This window comes from Chiloscyllium punctatum, chromosome 3, assembly GCF_047496795.1.
Source record: "Chiloscyllium punctatum isolate Juve2018m chromosome 3, sChiPun1.3, whole genome shotgun sequence".
In the NCBI taxonomy this organism is placed as follows: domain Eukaryota; kingdom Metazoa; phylum Chordata; class Chondrichthyes; order Orectolobiformes; family Hemiscylliidae; genus Chiloscyllium; species Chiloscyllium punctatum.
In genome coordinates this window covers 59,298,479-59,318,806 of record NC_092741.1, presented here as the reverse complement: position 1 = coordinate 59,318,806, position 20,328 = coordinate 59,298,479, and the positions used below count along the sequence as shown (strand labels likewise).

The 20,328-nt window shown below is 38.8% G+C and overlaps 1 protein-coding gene across 25 annotated transcripts in view; it reads left to right on the top strand.

Moving 5' to 3' along the window:
• eya4 (EYA transcriptional coactivator and phosphatase 4) overlaps positions 1 to 20,328 on the top strand; it is a 621,540-nt gene that overhangs the window by 457,242 nt on the left and 143,970 nt on the right. For 16 of the 25 annotated variants that reach the window (XM_072553780.1, XM_072553781.1, XM_072553777.1 and 13 more), the window contains one exon: positions 9,224 to 9,316. The exons of 7 other annotated variants lie outside the window; for them this stretch is intronic. In XM_072553780.1, coding sequence (XP_072409881.1) covers positions 9,224 to 9,316 — 93 coding nt within the window. The remainder of the gene's footprint in view (positions 1 to 9,223; positions 9,317 to 20,328) is intronic. 2 more of the 25 variants (XM_072553785.1, XM_072553776.1) reach the window with 1 other exon arrangement.

Genomic DNA, 20,328 nt, shown 5'->3' with positions numbered 1-20,328 from the left:
TGGTAAAGAATGAGCCATGTGGGAGGTGTGTACCGTAGCAGAGATAGAGTGAGTGTGGAATATCAGAGAGGGAGGATGGTGCCACTTGTACTGGAAGAGGAGAGAAGGACATTGGCATTCTTCCTGCAGTGCTGGGCCTTCTTCCAGCTAAAACTGTACTACTCCGGGTGGCAATCTCAGACCAGGCTGTCATGATCTGGTGCTGAGGTCTCAACTGCTGGACCTGAGGAAAACTAAGTTCTGCCTCTGCACCACCCTGTCCAGCAGGACCTCCACAGCATTTCCCTCTCTCTGCCATGTCTGGAACAAATGTTAGGTACCGTACAGGGTGGCTCCAGACAATGCCTTTATGGGTGCACAATGTTTTTTTTAAGATGGTGTGAGTACAAGGGATCTCATTGAATTTTGGGATATTCACTGAGTGGAAATGACATGTGATAAGATGAGACCAGAAGTGGATGAGGGGGTCATCATTGGGGCAGAATAGGTAGTTAATTTTCCAGTTCTACCTCGTTAGTAAGATGCACTCCTTAATTTTTGCTTCAGTTGGATAAATCATCTTGATAAATGTATCCTAGCAGAGAGTTTATGGAATATATTTCAATAGATTTCCTAGGATTATATAACATGGAACCAACCAGCATTAAGGCTACTTTAGATCTTGGGTTATATAATGAGATAGGCTTATTAGTAACCTCATTGTTAAAGATTCTCTGGAGCTTAGTGCTCATACTGTGCTAAAATGTCCTGTTAAGTTTGAATGTGATTAACCTAGTTATGTAACACAAATCTTTTAGAATAATCCAACTATGTATAATTTGATCAGGTTGCTTGGGAAAATAGATTAAAAGGTGGCAGTTAATAGGCAGTGGAAAGCTTAAAAGAAATTCAAAACACTCAAAGAAAATGCACTCCATTGAGAAAAATAAATTTCATCGAGAAAGTGATCCATCCATGACTGACTAAAGGAGTTATGGATAGTAGTAGATTGGAAGTAGAGACTTATTGTGTTTTCACATCCAGACTACTGTACAGGTTTGGTCTACTTATGCACTGGAGATGGTACAACAATGTTTTGCTAGATTGATTCCAGGAATGAGCAAGTGGTCCGATGATGATGGACCTATACTGTCCAGAGTTGAGCACAAGAGATGATTGTGATGAAACATGTAGGATTCTTGAGGAAGATGAGGGTAGATGCTGATAGGTTGCTTTACCTGCTAGGAGGGTTTAGAACTAGGGGCCATATTCTTGCGTAAAAAGGTTGATAATTTTAGACTGAGATGAAGAGAAATTCCTTCTCATAAAGAATTATGAATCTTTGGAATGTTGTACCTCAGCGATCTGTAGAATCTGAGTCACTGGGCATACTCACATTTGGATGGATAAATATTTGGACTTAAGGGGATTGAGGGATTGGGAAATTGAGCAGGAAATCAGCACTGAGGCCCACAATCTGATTGAATGGTGGAGAAGGATGGAGGAGCCTGCTCCTGTTCCTGTATCCTGCTGTTTGAACACTTAACCTCCTCCATTAGTAGTTTTGGCAGGACCATGATAACATGGTATTTTAAATAAAGTGGTACATTTGAGTATTAACCTGAGATTCTGGTTTTGTCCCAAAACTCATTACCTTGCTTGAAAACAGGAAGACAGCTTCCAAAAAACATACTGAAGTTGAAATTAACTGAAACCTGGAACTCGAGGTCTGCCAAATTTGGGCAAGATTTTAAGTATTTCAAAAGACAGCAACTCGTATAGAGTTGGAACTGGACCCATTTTTTGCCCTGGGTTAACCGTTCCCTTTTTATGATGACACAAACCACCCAAAATCACAGAGATAGGAAATGTTACTTGTGAAAATGAGTAAATACCAGAATATCTGATGAATCATAGACCCAAGCACAGAATTTCAGAATTGCTAGTGTGCTGAAGGAGACCATTCGGCCTAGCATGCCTTCATTAGTTTAATCAACAAGGTAAAAACAATGACTGCAGATGCTGAAAATCAAATACTGGATTAGTGGTGCTGGAAGAGCACAGCAGTTCAGGCAGCATCCAACGAGCAGCGAAATCAACGTTTCGGGCAAAAGCCCTTCAGTGCCAATCTCTTGCCTTTTCACCATCTCCCGGCATGCCATTTCTATCCAAATAACCATCTAGCGCCCTCTTGAATGCCTCAGCTGAAACTGTCTCCACCACATTTTTGGGCAGCGCATTTTATGTCCTAACTAATTACTGTGTGACTAATTGCATACCCTTGCTTTGTTTGCAATTCAGTCATTATTACCTGAGTTGGAATCATGATCTATGTAGCTAGCCTATTCCCAAATCCAAGATACTCCTTCAGCTTCCAATGGAAGCTATTCCCAAATGTTGACATTGCCTCTGCTTTAATCACTAAACCAGATAGTCATATTCCACAGCCTTCAGTGTAAAAGAAATTCTGCTTCACTCTCCTCTCAATCTCCTAAGAGTTTATTTTCTATCTGGATATCTCTAATCTGGAGAGTTCGATCACTGATAAAAGTTAATGCATATAAATGAAAACCAAGTAAAACGTTATTTGCAATCAATCAGCCATTGAAAGAAATTAAAAATAGAATGTTCATGGCTAAAAATGCTCAAAGGGTAAATTTTTCTGCACAATTATTCTCAGGTTTTCCATTGAAATAGAGTTTCATGTATTGCCGATTATGATATCCTGTATAAATGACTAACTTCCTAGCAAACTGAATTTCCGATAAACCTCACACTAGAACAGCCACCATCACAGATTTCAGACCAAAGGTCACTGATTAAACTGCTGCCAATCAACCAAGATTAAAGACACAATGGTGAGAAATGTTTGCATTTCATACTAACAAGCAGGTGTTAATAGTTGAGACACCAATCCATTTCCTGTCAGACAAACTCCATAATAGTTCAGCAATTGGCACTCCCTCAAGTCGGTGTACTTGTGTGTGTTTTTTCAGTGAGGCTGCCTGCACCAGCAATCATAACAAAAAAGGTCAATTTCTAACCACAGACAATGACATGGACATAGGTTTTTTTTCCACTTCCACACCACTACCTCTAATGTCCCCCTCAAATCTATTCTTGACCCTACTCCTATTTTTCATCTATATGCTGCCCTTAAGCAATGTTATCTGAGAACACAGCATCGGTGTTCATCCCTACCTCATCACCGCCACTCTCAACCTCTTGGCCGTCTCTTTAAGTTTTGTCTGATATCAAGTAGTGAATGAGCAGAAATTTCCACAAATCACACATTCAGAAGACTGGAGTTCAGCTTTGAACTCCATCACAAGCCCAATTCCTCAGCCACTGATTTCAGCTTCTCCCTGACAATTGACTGAAACTAACCCAGACTGTTCACAATCTTGGTTTCATGTCGTACCACAGTCTGAGTTTCCGATTACATGTCCAACCCAGCACACCGCTCCAGAACCCCGCCGAATTCAACAACTGCTTCAGCTCAGCTGCTGCTAAAGCACCCTCATCTCTGTGGGCTGTGTTCCACCTAGACTTGACAATTCTAAACCAATCTTGACACTGCCAGTTCGACAAATTTCAAGTAATCAATAGATCACACCAAGTCAAAATCATTGATAATAATTTTGCTCACTTAGCTGCATCAGGTCTATTAGATTGTACCTTTGTTTTAAAATTACTTGCTTTTTTAATGCACCAAGTTCTATGCTGCTTCAACTGACTCTTCTCCTTTAAGGCATTCCTTAAAGCTTACTTCTCGATCAAGTATTGGTCATCTGACTTAACATCTCTTTATGTAGTTTGGTGTCATGCTTTGTTTTACTTGCCCCTGTGAAGCACAATGGGATAATTATGGCCTTGTCTCACCCTACATGTCTAATCTCTTCCAGTCCTACATCCCTCCACGTGATCTCTGCCGTTCCAAAACTGACCTCTTGAACTTTCCCAATTTTAATGCTCCATCACTGGCAGCCACACCTTCACTGCAATGGTTCTGGAATTCTTTGGGTGATCCTATCCAGCAATCTACCTCTCCTTCCTTCTTTAAGAACCAAATGTGTTAAAGTCTGTCCTCTTATCGGCGACATGACTGTGGATCAAATTTTGTTTATTGATAGTCATGTGAAACACCTCTGAATTTTTTTCTACACTAATGGCACTACATAATTACACGTTATTACCCTGCATTGTTGTTCTGTAGCCAGAATTTCATGATTTCAATCTTTGTAATATTCCCATTGGCAATCCAGATATAAAACAGAATCATTTACAAAGGGAAAAAGGCTAGAAAAGTAGAAAAACAAGACAAGGAAACATAGTCAAGTATGGTCCTTTTAATCTTGCCTGATAGTAATCAAAAGAAACCCTTGAATTAAAAGCAATAATGTGATGAGTCCACAAACTATGCAGTAATGATATGAATAAAATCACATCCTTTCCATGGAATAGCCTAAGTCGACATAAATTAAACACCAAATGCTATCGCAGACTGTTTCTTCTTCAAAGTGATATACACCGTGCATTGCTATACAAAGATGATATTTTAATCATTTATGTTTGAAATTTCTATTAGCTGAAATCATTCATTGTCAGAAAAATATTTAATGTTGGATTTAAACCATCTTGTCACACTTGAAGTCATTCAGTTAAATCCTGAATTTCCAAACCCATGTACTGTCAAATGCAAACATTATTATACTATGTGCTGTGGTCAAACTGAATCATGAAGCATTCTACAGAATTACGAATTGAACGGTTTAATCTTAAAAGGCAAGTAATATATGTTGGGATATTTCCCTCCCTCCCCCATATCTTAAGGGGTGCCTAAGGTATGCAAAGGTTCAATGCACATTTCCAATTACATGAAATTTATGTGCATTTATTATGATCTTTACTTTTAAGGAAAAACAATAATTAGGTTAGAAATCAAAATCCTCTGGAAAGCTGTAAATGTAAAACAGACCTTATATTGTCATAGTGTCGCTATAGATTTGTAACTAAAAGACATTGAATAAAAATGAAGTAGTGGCTTTGCCTTGCTGAAACAAAATACAATATTACAATCATAGCAGCACCAGCATCAAAACCCTCCAATCCTTTGTACTAATGTTACGAAGCATGATTTCAATCTTAAAAACATAAGTGAATACTTCACATTAGTTTAAAAATGTTTTATACTTAATGATCAGACTTAGCACACTTAACATATTTATGCCATAAGAATATGATTTGTTTTTAAAGGACACTTGTGGGGCAATAGTAGTGACCCTACCTCTGGGCCAGATTGCCTAGGTACAGGTCCGACTTGCTCCAGGGATGTATCATAACACACCTGGACAGGTTGATTAAAAATATCCATAAATGGTTTTAGTGACTAAAATTGTAAAATATGTAAATTTATTTGAATTGTATAAGCCAAATTTTTAAGTTAACTTTCAAGGCAATGACACAGTAACATATTTCGAAACCATTTTGATCTAGATTGGACGGGTAGCTCAGGTATGTTGCAGGATCCGTCCTCATCACAGCTCATCGGAATATAAGATCCATAGGATAGATTTACTGACTCCCACCTCTTTCCTGGTAGGGATCTCTTACTCAGTTGCTAGTTTGCAATGCAGACTTGTCAACAGCATGGGTCCAGTTCTCACACTGGCTGAGGTTACATGAAGAACTCTCCTTCTCAAACTCTCAAGCTCTCAGGTTAAACTACAACCAGTCATCTATCTCTAATGAGACAACAATTCCATTGCCCTATGGCAACTTCAGGCCTCCTTGGTCTAGTCTGATAGAGCAGAATCACTTGATGATCTACCAGTAAGAGGTTTTTGTCTTAAACAAGATGTAGTTTCTTGCACAATAACAATTACATGATGCATCACAGTGTGGTGTGGAAACTTCTCTTCCCAAGACCACAACAAACTATAGAGAGTTTTGAACATAGCCCAGTCCATCATGCAAACCAGCCTTCCTTCCATTGATTTCATCTATACTTCCTGCTGCCTTGGGAAAGCAACTAACATAATCAAAGACCCCTCCCACCCCAGTTATACTTTGCTCCACCGTCTTGTGTCGGACAGAAGATGTAAAAGTTTGTATACACACATGAACAGATTTAGGAATAGCCTCTTCCTCGCTGTTATCAGATTTTTGAAATGGACCTCTTTAATGTGAACGTTGAACTCTCTTTGCATCTTTCCAGCAGCCGTAACATTGTACCCTGCACTCTGTTCTGTTATCCTGATGCACTTGTATCTTACAATCTGCCTGTCAAGCACATAAGACAACATTTTTCACTGTACCTCAGTACACTTGACAGAATAAATCAAGTCAAATCGAATTATGTAGAAGTTACATTTGTTAAATAGACATTGTTCCTAAAGTAATAAGGGAAGCCTCAATGTTAGATTTTATTCTTCAAAATTCAAAGTTGTTTCCCCTTCCCAAGTTCCTGTGACATCATCATTTTGGACAGTGTTTAATGCATTCCTCCTTGTTACCCTTTCAGATCCTATTGCAACAAAATCCATGAAATGTACCACTAACTCTTAATGTGATATCATGACAGAACAATATTTTCATCTATTTTCTAATTCCCAAGCTCAACCTGAAACAAAGTATGGTAATGTACCATTTTATGAGTTTAAGTGTTTCCACCATTCGTCCCTTCACTACCATCATTACCAAGCAAAAGTCAGAGTTAGGCCAATTAAATGATGCCCAGGAATTACAGTCTCCCAGGCATCACACACCAGGGGACAGATAGTGGGAAATGCCAGATGCTTTACTGCTGTTTAGGCTCCAATGTCTTGATTCCGACCTGAGTTAAGAAGAGTGCTTTCTGAAAAACGCTGAACAGCTTTGTTCATTTCCCAACTTCTCATCAATGTCATGCAGGTAGATTTTTGAACTTTAACTTATCTTAGTAAATTTCCTGTTTTTTTCTGAAATCCATCTGATTTTCTTCTTATTGATTTCGGAACCAGACGATTGCTTCACACATTACTTCAACTGGTAAGACAATTTATAATTAATGGTATGGATTTAATTTTTCACAAATGGGGCAAAGTTAATTTATCTCTTAAAATGCACAATTAAAAGCCTCAATTTTAACCTAACAGGCCTGTTAATAGCATTCATGCACAAAATCCAGGAGATTATAAATCTGGCATCCAACTCAAACCTGTTGTATTTCCATTAATTAGCCTGAATAGCTGTTTTGTCTCTTCCTTTTCAATCCCCATTACAACAATTTCACAGAAGTAGAATTCCTGGGTTGTGTTTACACACAAAAAAAACTTTTCTTCATGCTTTCTTAATGAAACTTTATTTGAATATTATTACTAACTTTTATAGGCAGTGTTCAAAGTGAGTGTCAGTTGCTAACAAACAATTCTAATTAACATAATCCAGGTCTGCAGAGGTAAAGCTATGACCATGAAAAGGGTTGCAATGGAAAATGGTTTTATCAAGCCCAAGTAAGTGATTTTAAAGTGAACTAAAAAAACTACTGCTTCCCCAAAACATTGGAGAAAGGAATTAATTGCATTATAGTTTTTGACTTTTTGAATAAGCTTTTGTAAGACTATAAGATTAAAACTTAGATGTGAAACAGCAGGTACAAATAGTATTGAATTATTTACACCTGAGCTGATTTCACAACAGGCAACCTAATTGTTTTGGACACCTAACAAGCCAGGATTTTGTTTTAAATTGCAATTTTTACAAAGTAAATGATAGTTTCACCACCAGTATTCAGTACATTCACAATGTACAGAATATCTAGTTTGTTATGAATGACATGTTACTCATGGGTTACCAGAACTACCTTCTCAGAGGAATAAATGAGATTTGATTCAATGTAATCATGTATTTTTTTTTACAATTTGAAGATATTACTCCACTTTTAATGCTTTAGGTTAATGTTTGTACTTTTGGTTTATCAGAGGATGATATTATCTTTTCTCAGTGGGTAGGATGCATAGCATGTGGTTGCAATAACGCAATGTCAAGGATTGGACAATATGGTCTCACAGCCAGAGTGTCCCTGACCAAAGCAAAGTTTCCTGATTATTCCTGATGAGTTTTTAACAAGTTCCCAATACTTAAGCTTTGACTCTCTTGGGAATATGCTTTTAAATGCATTTAATGAAGAATAGTAATGTAGTTTAAATACGAAACAGCACATAATTCAGTTCTTTTGTTCCTATCTCCTTTCTAGATGTTGTGAATTGCATGTGAGTGTTGCATATCTTTTTTTCTTGGTTTAACTAATGTGTTTGCCTTGTGTTTTCTTCACATATGTAGTTAATGGTGTTTGGTTTACAAGTTTTCAGCATTTGTCAATTTGCCATGCATAGAGAAATAATACTTTTTAGTTCAACTTACAGTGTCTCTCATGCCATAAATACTTAATTTGGTCAGCTAAGCAGCCTTTTCATCACAATAGAGTAGCTGTTAGTTTGCTACATCAGCAAACCACATAGAATGCTCAAAGTAGAAAAGCTCTGAAGAACAGATATGTCATGGGCAGCAACTTGCAACATGTTAACCACCAAGAAACCTCATTCACCCAAAGTTACATTTATTTTTAGTGGATTTATAACTATCTGTTGTGTACTCTATTTTTACATGTACAATAATTGATACCTTGGAGTAAGTTACAAGGTTACTCTCTGAACGAAGGGTTCATAGGATATCCTATATTGCAAGATTAGAGCTTAAGTGGTTTATCACGTCACCTAAGATTCAAGATTAGATTACTGTCTTGAGATCGCTCTCTGATATCTATTATCTTGTAAAAACCTACATTGTTTACATTTTATTTCTGTCAAAATTTACATCTCTTTCTTAGCGTTGTCAAGAGAGTATTAACATCTCCAAGCTTACAAGAAGGTATTAACCTCCTTGAAGATATTACCAAGGAATCATTTTGAATCCGAGTACAGAAAATTGCCATGTCCAGTGTATAGTACAAAATGTTTTTCTAAATATCAGGACACTGTTTAATTGCCTAAAAGTGTGAAATAGTCCTAAACTGTCAGATGAGTTAATGTGACTTGAGCATTTTTTAAATGCTGACCTCAGGGCTCCACTCTCTAGCATTGGTACATCCTAAGCAATTAACCATATGGCTGTAAACCAAAGCTGGGAATGCCCGAGCACATTGTATAAATCAGAATGAAAAACTAGGGGTTACATCATTTTTTATACTTATTCTTCTATGTAGTGTCTCTTCTTGCAGTCAAAACAGAGCCAATGAGCAGCAGTGACACTGCCACAACAACAGGAGATGGATCACTTGACAGTTACACTGGGTCAGGTAAGGCACTGGCCACATAGTTCAACTCAGAGCAGGCATAATTGTCCCGACTCATTGACTGGTTGGACCGAAAGGTCTGTTTCTGTGCTATATAACTTTATGACCGATAACAAGACTAGAACTCAGACAAATGGATGATCTTGTAGCACTGCATTATACTAGTGTTAATGAACTTAGTCAGTAAAATGTACTTTCTCCAACCAAATCCCACTAGTGGATTAATACCTAAGGAATTTATTTGTGATCAAATTGTGCTGTGATTTTCCTTTTGAAAAGGAGAGCAAGAACATGAATTACAACAGTTTTGTTCATGCTTTGTATCAATGAGAGTACATCAGCATGTGCAGATTGCAATGGATATTGAAAGAATGCAGAATAATAATCTGTCTTATGTTTTGAATGTTTTCAGAAATTTGAGTACCCTTTAATTAATAAAGAAATTCTTCCAACAAGTTTCTATTAAAATAAGCAAGTGAGCTAATGTCAGCCTGTCACATGGTTTATTAGCAAACCAAGATCTTCATAATAAGAAATGTAGACAGGTAAAGTTAATAATTTCATGCACTCATCCTCTGTTAACAAACGAAACACACCATGAAGATGACTCCATATGTCCCAATCAATAGCACAACAGAGTTTACATAGAACTTTTAGTGTTGACCAGAGAGATCCATTCAACTCCATAAATGAAGACACACATGACATATCTATTACATAGGATCTGTAGTGCAGAAGCAAAAAATACTAATGAATGTTTTCAGTTGGTGTCATAAAAGATAACTAATTTGTTAAAAATACAAATTTACAATGTTTATAATTCATCCTTAAAAGGGTAAATTGTGCATGGTCTTTGAAGTAGACTTAATGAACTGAATGATTTGTTTTTTATTTTCTGATGTTCCATTTTTATGGGTGAAAGATGCCAAACAAAGACATGTTTAGTTCAACTTAGAATTCTGGTCATAAAGGCAGAGCTCATATCTAGATTGCCTTTCTATGATGAGTTAGCACAACTTGCCTAACATCTTAATAGGTATAGCAGCTAAATCACTGCCTCATGTAGCAATAAGCCAAACCCCAGGTTCAGTTGCTGATCTATATCAGGTTTCAGGTCAGAAGTGTATCTTATGAGAAGATGCTACAGCAGATCTCAATGCAATGCAATAAAGTGCAATATCTAGGTCTATACTCTTGAGTAGAATCCCTTTTCTCTGGCTGTTAAGTGCACATGGGGATATGGTGAGGACCAGGTTGGGCTTATCTGTATTTCCCTTCACAGAATCTTATTGTCTAGACTTGCCAGCACAACACATCTGCACCGAGAAAAGGAAGGGACAAAGGAAAAAAATGTGGGGAAAAGTAATACATCATTTTGAACACTGGGTCAGAAGTTAATGGACATAATATGCAATAGTTAATCGAAGCTCAAGTTGAGACAGTAAAAATAATGTTTGTTAATGCTTTTTTCTTTACTTTGCTGTGCCTGTAAACATTTCTTAACACCTCAAAATTGCAAGTATTCTTATTTACCTATTATTAAGTAATATAGGATAAGAGGTTTAAAGTTGTGTCAGGACTTTTAACTTTGCATTTGCGAGAATTTTTGTTTCATTAAAAGAAAAGTATAACTATGTTTGTCAAACAGTAAAACGTCAAGAATGTGCTCATAAACACAGTCACTGTCAAGTGTTCTGATTTATGTGCTGCAGCTGAGCAGCTCTCTATTTTTGTTTTCCTGTGCAGTGTAGCTTTAGAGTTGACTAATAATGGCTGAGGAATTTATCTTACACCCAAAACAGGGGCAAATTTGACAGAGTGAAACCTCCTGTCCATGCTGGCCTGAATCCCGAGATATATTCTGCTTTGGGTCTCACAAACGTGTTGCCAGCAAGCTGCTGATGCCAAACAGACACCCCACTGCAGCTCAATAGACAGTGAGGACTGTAAGTCAGCTGACTCCAATGCTGGAAGATCAAGTCTCGAGTCGGTCATTCTGAAAGACACTAAATGTATACTTAGTAGTTCAAAGTTATTCTGTGGTCTCAGGAGTCACTCCCCAGAAAGATTAAAATAAAAAAAGTTGCTATGTACCATGCCTTTACTTTTCTGAGCAGGCACTTTCCTTTTTCCTTTGGCCTTTTCCCATGTTACATGGGATTTGCACACTCCTAGTTGATCACCTTTGATAGATTCGTTTGGTAGTTTTACAGCCAGACATAAAGATTAATCCTTTATTTCTGCTGCCAACAGCCCCACCTCCTGCATTTATTTAGGCCGAGGGCTCGTGTCAATGCATATTGACCCACCTCCATTGCCTGGTGCAACTATACAGAGCAAATCAATCTTCACCCATTTGTATCTGAATTTTGCATTTAAATTTGCATGTTTGAGCTGTTTAATGCCCATTTCTAATGGACACCCTGGACAACTAACAGTTGCTGAACTCAATTTGGCATCCATCGATCTCTGAACATAGTTCAGGCATGCCATATCATAAAGAAACATTACAGCTGTAATATCAACCCTCTGTCTGGTAACTGAGCTGTAGTGTGTTGTATTAACCAACCCACCCCCAGCCCTTCCTCCCCCACTGTGATAACGTGTCAGTAACTTTCCTGTAAAATATTCATCAGAACTTTTGACTTGTTCATAAAGTTCTGTTTCTTTTTCAAAATAAGAGAGTTGTGTGACTTGAATGGTTCAGAATGTACCACCAGGTCGCTTGGTCTTCTGCCATAAGGAAGGTGATAGAACCTTCCAAGAAATTACGTAACTAGTTAGAAATAGTGGGTGAGTGGTGGATTGGGTTATTTGTCTCATTGCCGTTTCATTGGAGAATTTCAGGTAATTATTTTGTTATGATTTTATTGGGTATTAGCTTGTTGCTTGTATCTGAATCCTCACTTCCACAGTGTCAGAGAAAAGCACTTGTTACTACACCACACAGAATTTCCATTACCCATGATATTCATTCTTATGACTTCTCTCACTGAGAATACCAGGTGAGTCTTGGAGCATTTGCCTCTGTGGAATTGCTTGCAGTAGAACTGTATTTCACTGGAGTCAGCTTTCCATCCCCAACCTAGGGTTCAACGATTCCCATTTCGATTCTTGTAGGAAGGAAGGATGGGGGATGTAGTTGCCCAGTGATTAAGGTCAGGCTGAAATAACCTGGGATAAACCCATATGTACAAATTAAGTGCTCCTGGAATATAATCTAGGGGTGGATTTTCATGGCCCTAATCAGGACCAAAATGGATGCCATGTTGAGAAGAGATGGTGACAATGTCCCAGACCTGTAAGTCTTCCCTGCTTTCCCTGCACCAGCTAATTTCACCAACTCAAGAGAGGTGCAGATGGAGTTCCTGAAGCCTGCTACATTTATCAGTATCGTTTTAAGGATAACGAGTTGAGATCCCCTGTGATTTTCATGGAGGTGGACATGATTGGGAAAGCTCCTCATTTATATCAGGAGTATGTAAATCATGAGCTCATTAACTGTGACTTGGAGGAATGTTGCCTGCTCTACGTTCATCACAAAATGCTGTAATCTGAGGTGTTTCAGTGTCACCTATAGTCAAAGTCAGCAGAATCTAAACGCAAAATGAAATAAAGTGTTGCCAGGTTGGCTTTGACAGTTTTATGACTCCTCCAAAAGACTGATGGTTTTTACACATGGATTTTAAATGTTATAATCATTTTGAGACACTTATGACCCTCTGGGGGGAAGTGATTTTTCAATATTTTGTTCGACTCTCTCCTCTTTATTTTGACAGCATTGTGGGAATTTGAAGAAATTGCAACATGGAACTACAGGGCAAAAAGTGAACACTGTGGGAAGAAGAGGGAATGATGTGGGAATTTCAGGGGAAGAGGGTTAATAATTAAAAATGGCCTGCATTGCTTCATTTACTAGTTAGAGCTGCCAATATTTTCATCCATGGAACTGGGTCTCAAAATTACGCCTTATCAATATTAGTCTATCTTTTATGACTGAGCCCACTTCTATCTGTGACCTCCTTCCAGAGGCAGTGGATGTGTCTCCACCCAATGCCCATCTTTCCATGACAAACATAGAGCATACCACAATGCGGATGCGATTACAGACAGGGCCAACTTGACCATTTAGGATGAACTGGGCAGATTCCTAGGGCTCCAGGCTTTAAAGGGCGCCCTATTGGTCTTTACATGACCAAGTGAATAATGGTAAGATTTCATTCTAAAATCTTCACTTTTTTTCCATATTGATTGTGAGAGTTGGTGGGGAGGGGTTCATAGCCATTGTTTACCTGGAACACGAAAACATTTTTGGTGCATCTCCAATTGCATGCTCAGGAAAATTCCCAATTTTAACCTTGAAGGTGAAATTCTAATCCCTAGTCAAATGAGAGGGAAGAAAGTCCTGAGTTGGAAAATCTCAAGGTTTCCTCAAGGATCATCCCACAAGTAAATTGAAAAATGGTTTTAGGTAGATGGTAGGAGTTGGGTAATGTTGCTGGTAACATTAGTGATCTGTTCTGATGCTTCAGTAACTTGCATTCAAATCTCACCCAAATCTTTGGGGAATTTCAATTCAATCAATTGATAACAATGGAGCAAGATGCTTATCTCAACAATAATAATCATGAAGTTGCAAGGTTGTCATAAAAACATATTTGGTTCATTAATATTCTTCAGAGGTAGTTACATGGTCTAGCCTATATGTGACTCCAGACCCATAGCAATGTGGCTGACTCTTAACCATCCTCTGAAACAGCCTAGTAAACCATTCAGTGGTATCAAACTTCAACTGAAAACCATATAGACTGCAACAGTTGAAGAAAAATAACATTCTTGTTTCATTTACGGGTCATATTACTGTAGTAAAATGGATAGCAAACATAAAATTTTCAATTTTGCATTTGTCAAGTGGGAGAGATTGCTGATCAGCCAGGTGATGGAAAGATGTGCCTCGACCATCAGTCTCCATCTGAACTCATCTGCCCCATATTCTGAGACTGGATCCCTGGTTCTAGATTGCCCAGCCAGCATCTAATCTGTCCAGCCCAGTTAAAACTTGGTGCTTCAATCAGATCCCCTCTCAATCTTCTTGATTCTGTCAAAGCAGCAGGGTCATGCGATGGCTTGTTGGTTAGCACTGCTGCCTCAGCACCAGGGATCCGGGTTTGATCCACCCTCGGGTGACCGTATGAAATTTCTATATTCTCCCTGCATCTGGTGGGTTTCGTTCAGGTGCTCCGGTTTCCTCCCACAATGTAAAGTTGTGCAAGCTGGGTGGATTGGCCAAGGTAACTGCAGGGTTACAGATTAGGATGGGAGAGGTGGATTCGGATGGGATGCTCTTTGAAGAAATGGTGCAGGCTAGATGGGCCAAATGGCCTCCTTCCACACTGTAGGGATTCTGTGACACAGGCCCTAAATACCTGGAATGAGATATCCCTCTTAAACAATTTTTTGCCCTCTTTTTCTGAATTCTACAATGCACCTAATCCTTGGGCTTGCTGTTTTTTTCTGTCAATTTTATGTATGTCCTCTTTGAACATAATACTATCCCTTTATTTTGCAAGCTATGATGGAGCACCCTTTTCACTCTTATTTTTGTGCAGACATGAATGAGTAGTTGTAATTTATACATACATTCTTGAGAATAGCCATAGCCTATCCACCTTGCAGTAAGGTTCCTCAGTCCATCCTTGCCAATGCGTGACTTGTTCCCTTGTAATTACCTTTAAGTAGATTGAGGACCCTAATGTCAGATTCAAGAACTTCACTATCCCAGCTGAATGAAGAATTCTATTATATTATGGTTGCTCTTCCCCAAGGGACTCTGCACACCAAGATTGTTAACTAATCCTTTCTCATCATCATGTAGACATTCCAGGAAATCCTCCACCACAATATCATTCCTAGTTTGATTTATTCCGTTCATGTATAAATTAAAATCACCATTTGTACCCTTATTGCATGCATTTTGATTTCTTATTTTATGCCTTCCCTTAACCTCCATTATAGTTGGGGGCCTACAAACAACCCTTGGCAATGTATTCTGCCTCTTGGTGTTTCTTATCTCCACCCATATTGATTCTACATCATGATTTTCTGAACCAACGTCTTTCTTTGCTATTGCATTTCTTCTTTACTAATAACACTACTCCATCTCCTTTCCCATTTTGTCTGTCCTTCCTAAACAATGAAAACCCCTGGATGTTCAAGGGGACTCAAATTATTTGGGGATCTGGTTGGCTCAGTTTTCTGGACTGCCAGTTTGAGTCAAATTGGTGCCAATAACATGGGACTCAATCCTGATGTAATTAGGGTGGACTCGGGACCCAACTTCCTGCTTTACCCATGGTGGAGATTGTGTTGCTGTGGGTCAGACCTGCTTTTAGCATACAACTGACAAAGAAAAAGAGAATGTAGGTTCCTGTAGTACAACGTTTTGAAAACCTTAAGACCATAAAAAAATAGGAATTGGAGTAGGCCCTTTGTCCTATCAAGCCTGCTCCACTATTCAGTATAATCGTGGCTGATCCAACATTCCTCATATTGACTTTCCTGCATTTTCCCCAGAAACCTTGAATCTCCTACTGATCAAGAATTTATCAAAGTATACAAAAGGACTCTGCTCCCACATCTTTTTGTGGTAAGGAGCTCCAAAGACTCTCAGCCCTCTGAGAGAAAAGTTCCTCCTCATCTGAGTCTTAAATTGGCACCCCTTTATTCTAAAACTTCTGGTCTTAAGGGTATTTGAGTACACTTTCTGAAATACACTATAGCTGTGCATGGAAATTTCTATAACAGCAGTTATCAGTCAAATACACATGCTATAAAAATATTCCTAATAAATAACGAAGTAGAGTACAATACTCTAAATTCTTTGAAGTACAGATATGATGGATTAGGAGAGAGTAATTCGTGTGTTCTATAATGTGCCACTTTAATCCTCAAAATTGTGAATGAATAGCAGATGGTATAATAAAGAAACTCTGTGTCCTTGCCCAGTCTGGTCTTTTTCTGATGCAATTGATTTAGTAAATGTACAGTCAGTGTGCATTATATATCTATTTTAGTCCTGTCAAGTGGTTGAAAGAATACTATACTACTATTATTTTGGAAAGGATCCAGTTGGGGTCTGACTTACTCCCAGTTTGTGAAGAAGGTTGAATTTAATATTGATGTCCAATACCCAAACCTTTAATTTGTGCCTTGATTAATTTGGTGCAAATTTAGCAGCAAGGCTGCAGTTAAGCCAAGCAGATTTTATATTATATATATGTTTTATATATATATTTATATATATAGAAGCTTAGAGCAGTATTTCACTCCAGTATAGGAGCAGAAATAGAGGTGGATGACTGGCGAATTTCAGACCACTAGCAGATGTGCCATTTTTAGGACAACAAGATTGAGGCGGAATAGCTACCCACTGACAAGAAGTGAGTAGCTAGTTAATGTAATTAAAAGGTCAATTAAGATAATGGATCAGAAGCCAACTAGAATTTTCCAGTCCGCCTGAGGGGCCCTGTAACAGAGCAGCTGCCTGGAAGTAGTTTATCGGCAGCAGATTGGGGGAGGGGTGAATGCTTTCCCCAGGATTACTCTGAACATCATGTCTCCTACCTATCTCACCACAGCTGCAGTGACAGTGCTCACGTTTAAGTTCAAATCCTGTAAAAGTGCTAAGAGGATGACACTCTTACCTGCAACAGCAGGCTGCTGCTCTTTCTGTGTTGGAAAGCCTTCTACTGGCCTTCCAACATTGAAAGCACATCCGTCATGCTTAATTAGACAATCACCATGCCCTCTGGCCTATAATTGACCAGTCAAGTCAAACCCATGTCGTCTGACTCTTTCCAACACTGTTCAGGGTTGTCATCTATATCTGACTCTGATGGTCCCACTCCAAAAGAGAAAATCCTGCCCTCAGTGTCAAACTTAAATTAAATAGAATATTCCCATTTACACTGCAGTATCCTATTGGGGTACTTATCATTTTCATCTCTGTTTTGCTTTAAATAGTTATGAAACTCTCCCAGACGTTCATTCATTGGTGCTACTACAGATTTTGTTTATGGCACAGTCTTTATTCATTCAATGGCTGCAGGTGCAACTGGCTATACTAGCAATTAGCCCATCCTATTTGCCCAGAAGGCAGTTAAAAGACAACCACATTGCAATAAATTTGGAGTCACATAGAGGCCAGTCTGGGTAAGGACAACAAATTAATTATCCTGGCATTGGTGAACCAGATGGATTTTTACAACAATTGACAATGGCTACACAATTGCCATATAGGCCAGCTCTTTATAGAGAATCCAAATTTAATCATTTGCTGTGGTGGGATTCAACCCCATGTCCCCAGACCCCAGGCGTGGAGTTGTGGATTACTAGTCCAGTGGCATTACCACTACACCACTGCCTCTCCTAACATAGTGTCTCTATATTTGAGGCCTTCTGCCTAGCCTCACCTCCCACCTGCTCCAGAGGTATGTTTAACAATATCTATGTTGCACTTGATCTGTGGAGTTACAGATTTCATTCTGACAGAAAGACAAGAGCATAAACAGATTATTTGAGATTTTAGACCAATTAAATTAGCATTTCGAAGGCTGGTCTACTTGATATTGTGGCAATACTTTCTGTTTTATGAGTGCAAAGCAACTTATTTGGATGTGTAGATATTTTAGAGATGAATAATTGAAACAGTTCCTTTTTGTGCTGGCTGCCTGCTCATGGGCTAGAATTATGAATATTCAGCACCTGATGAATGGGTAAAAGAGCCCCTAATGTGCTCCTGAAGAGCATTCTGCCTGTCTGTTTTAGTGTTTGCACCCAAAGGTGCCAGTAAAGGGGACAGGAGGCAGATGAATATCAGAGAACTTTGTATTCACATTCTCTCTGATACGACTTGGTGCAGACTCTCCCATAGAAATGCAGCACTGTCATTTCTTACACTGCTGTATAAATGGTATCCCACTTTAAGGGCAGACAACCATTACCAAGGTCTCAATGCAGCATGTCAGCATTAGTCCCTTGTACTGAGCAATGGAGAATGTTGTCGTGTTTGTACCCTATTTGTAGACAGATCCCAGGGAACCAAAAAACTTTAGGGTATCACCTTTATAATTATTGGGCTGTGTGAATGCCTACTTTGCTGTTAGGGAATTCCAGGAGTTGGACCTGGCTATAGTGAAAGAATGGTGATATAGTTCCAAATCAGAGTGGTGTGTGACTCTGTTGGTTTTGTCCTTTCATGTGGTAGAGGTCATGTGTTTAAGAAGGCACTGTCAGAGGTACCTTGATGAGTTAACTGCATTGCAATTTGTAGATCATACATATTACTGCCACTGTACGTCAGTAGTAAAGGGAGTAAGAATTGAAGGTGGTCGATGTAGATATGGAAAATGAACCTGCAACAGGTAGGTTTGTGAGGACAAGGTCACGTAAGTTTTATCCCTCTTGGTTCCCACTCCACCAGCTGCAGACACTGTCCAGCAATTATGTAATTTGTGTCCTTTAGGACTCCAGCCATTTTTATTGGTCATGGTGTAACTGAGTCACTTTCATTGAAGAAAATTGAAGATCCCCCACCCAGGGAACACTGTGTGCTCTTGCCACTTTTGGTGCTTCTGATGATGTGGTGTTCAACATGAAAGAGAATTAATTCATCAGCCAAGGGAGCACAGTAGGAGATAATCAGCAGGAGGTTTACTTGCCCAAGTTAGACCTGGTGCCATGAGGCTGTCCGCAGCCAATTCTGTCCCAACTGTATATCAACTTGCCACTGGTTGGTTTGTACTACTGGTGGGACAGGACATTCAAAAGAATGGTGATGGTCTGCACAGCATAATCCCATGAGTTTGACTGTGTAAGACCGTTGCTTGATTAGTCTATGAGACAGTTTGTGACACTGTTGAAATTGCTGCCACGACATTGCATAACATCAATAATCACATGGCAGTACCATTTTATGGAAGAAGACAAAGCAGTGAATAATCACACTTATTGCTGCTTATAATGAATTTTAATATGCAACTAATTTGAAAGTTGTTCTCTGTTCTTGCTGAGATGGCCTTCAGCTGGCTTCACAAAAGTTTTCAGTGAAGACATCTCAGCATAGTTCAGTCAGGAATTAACAGTTTGAAAAGCAAAAGGTCTGCTTGTTAGAATATTTTGCTTGTGTACTAAAGCACCTTCATTCTATCTAACGTATTTGTCGTCCCAATTATATTGGGCTAAAATTTCTTCTGCCTGCCACATTGACAGTGGGCCTGATTCAAATGGTGAATTTTTGGTGATTAAAAATGGTTTTGGAGATTGTGATTGTTGTTAAAAGGTTCGCTTTTCTCTTCAGAATTCTCAAATAATTTGTGTTGTCCAAGTGTTCAGAAGCTGGGGATATAACATGAAAATTGGAAAATCACGAGAAAATTGGAATTTCAGGCAGAGGTACTTCATTCAAAGAGCACTTGACTGATGGAAATTGCAATAGAATATAATGTTAGCCACACTGCACCACCCTTCCCCCACTTCCCACAGGTCAACTCCTGTTAAAAGCCTCAATAGTTGAGAAGGCACAATTATTGACTAAATCCACCTTAGCTGTGTTATAGACCAAGATGATTTGGAAGTGGTGCTATTCACTGATGTTAGCTTAGTCTTCAGTGCCATGCAATGTGCTTCAGATGCTGCAATAGTTCATGCTTACATGCAGCAAGAGTTGGACAGTTTTCAAGCTTGGATTGACAAATGGGTAGGCAACTTGCATGCCATATACACGCTAGGCAATGATCACCTCTAAGAAAAGAGAATCCAACCATCTTCTTTTCACTAACTTTACCATGAGCTGCTATCTTTCCCTGGGGGTTTACCATTGACTGGAAACTGAATTGGACATACTTTATAAATTCTGTGGCTACAAGAGCAGGTCAGTGGCTGGGACTTCTGCAGTGAATGATTCATTTCCTGACTCCCCAAAGTTTATCAACTACAAGTCAAATGTACGATAAAAT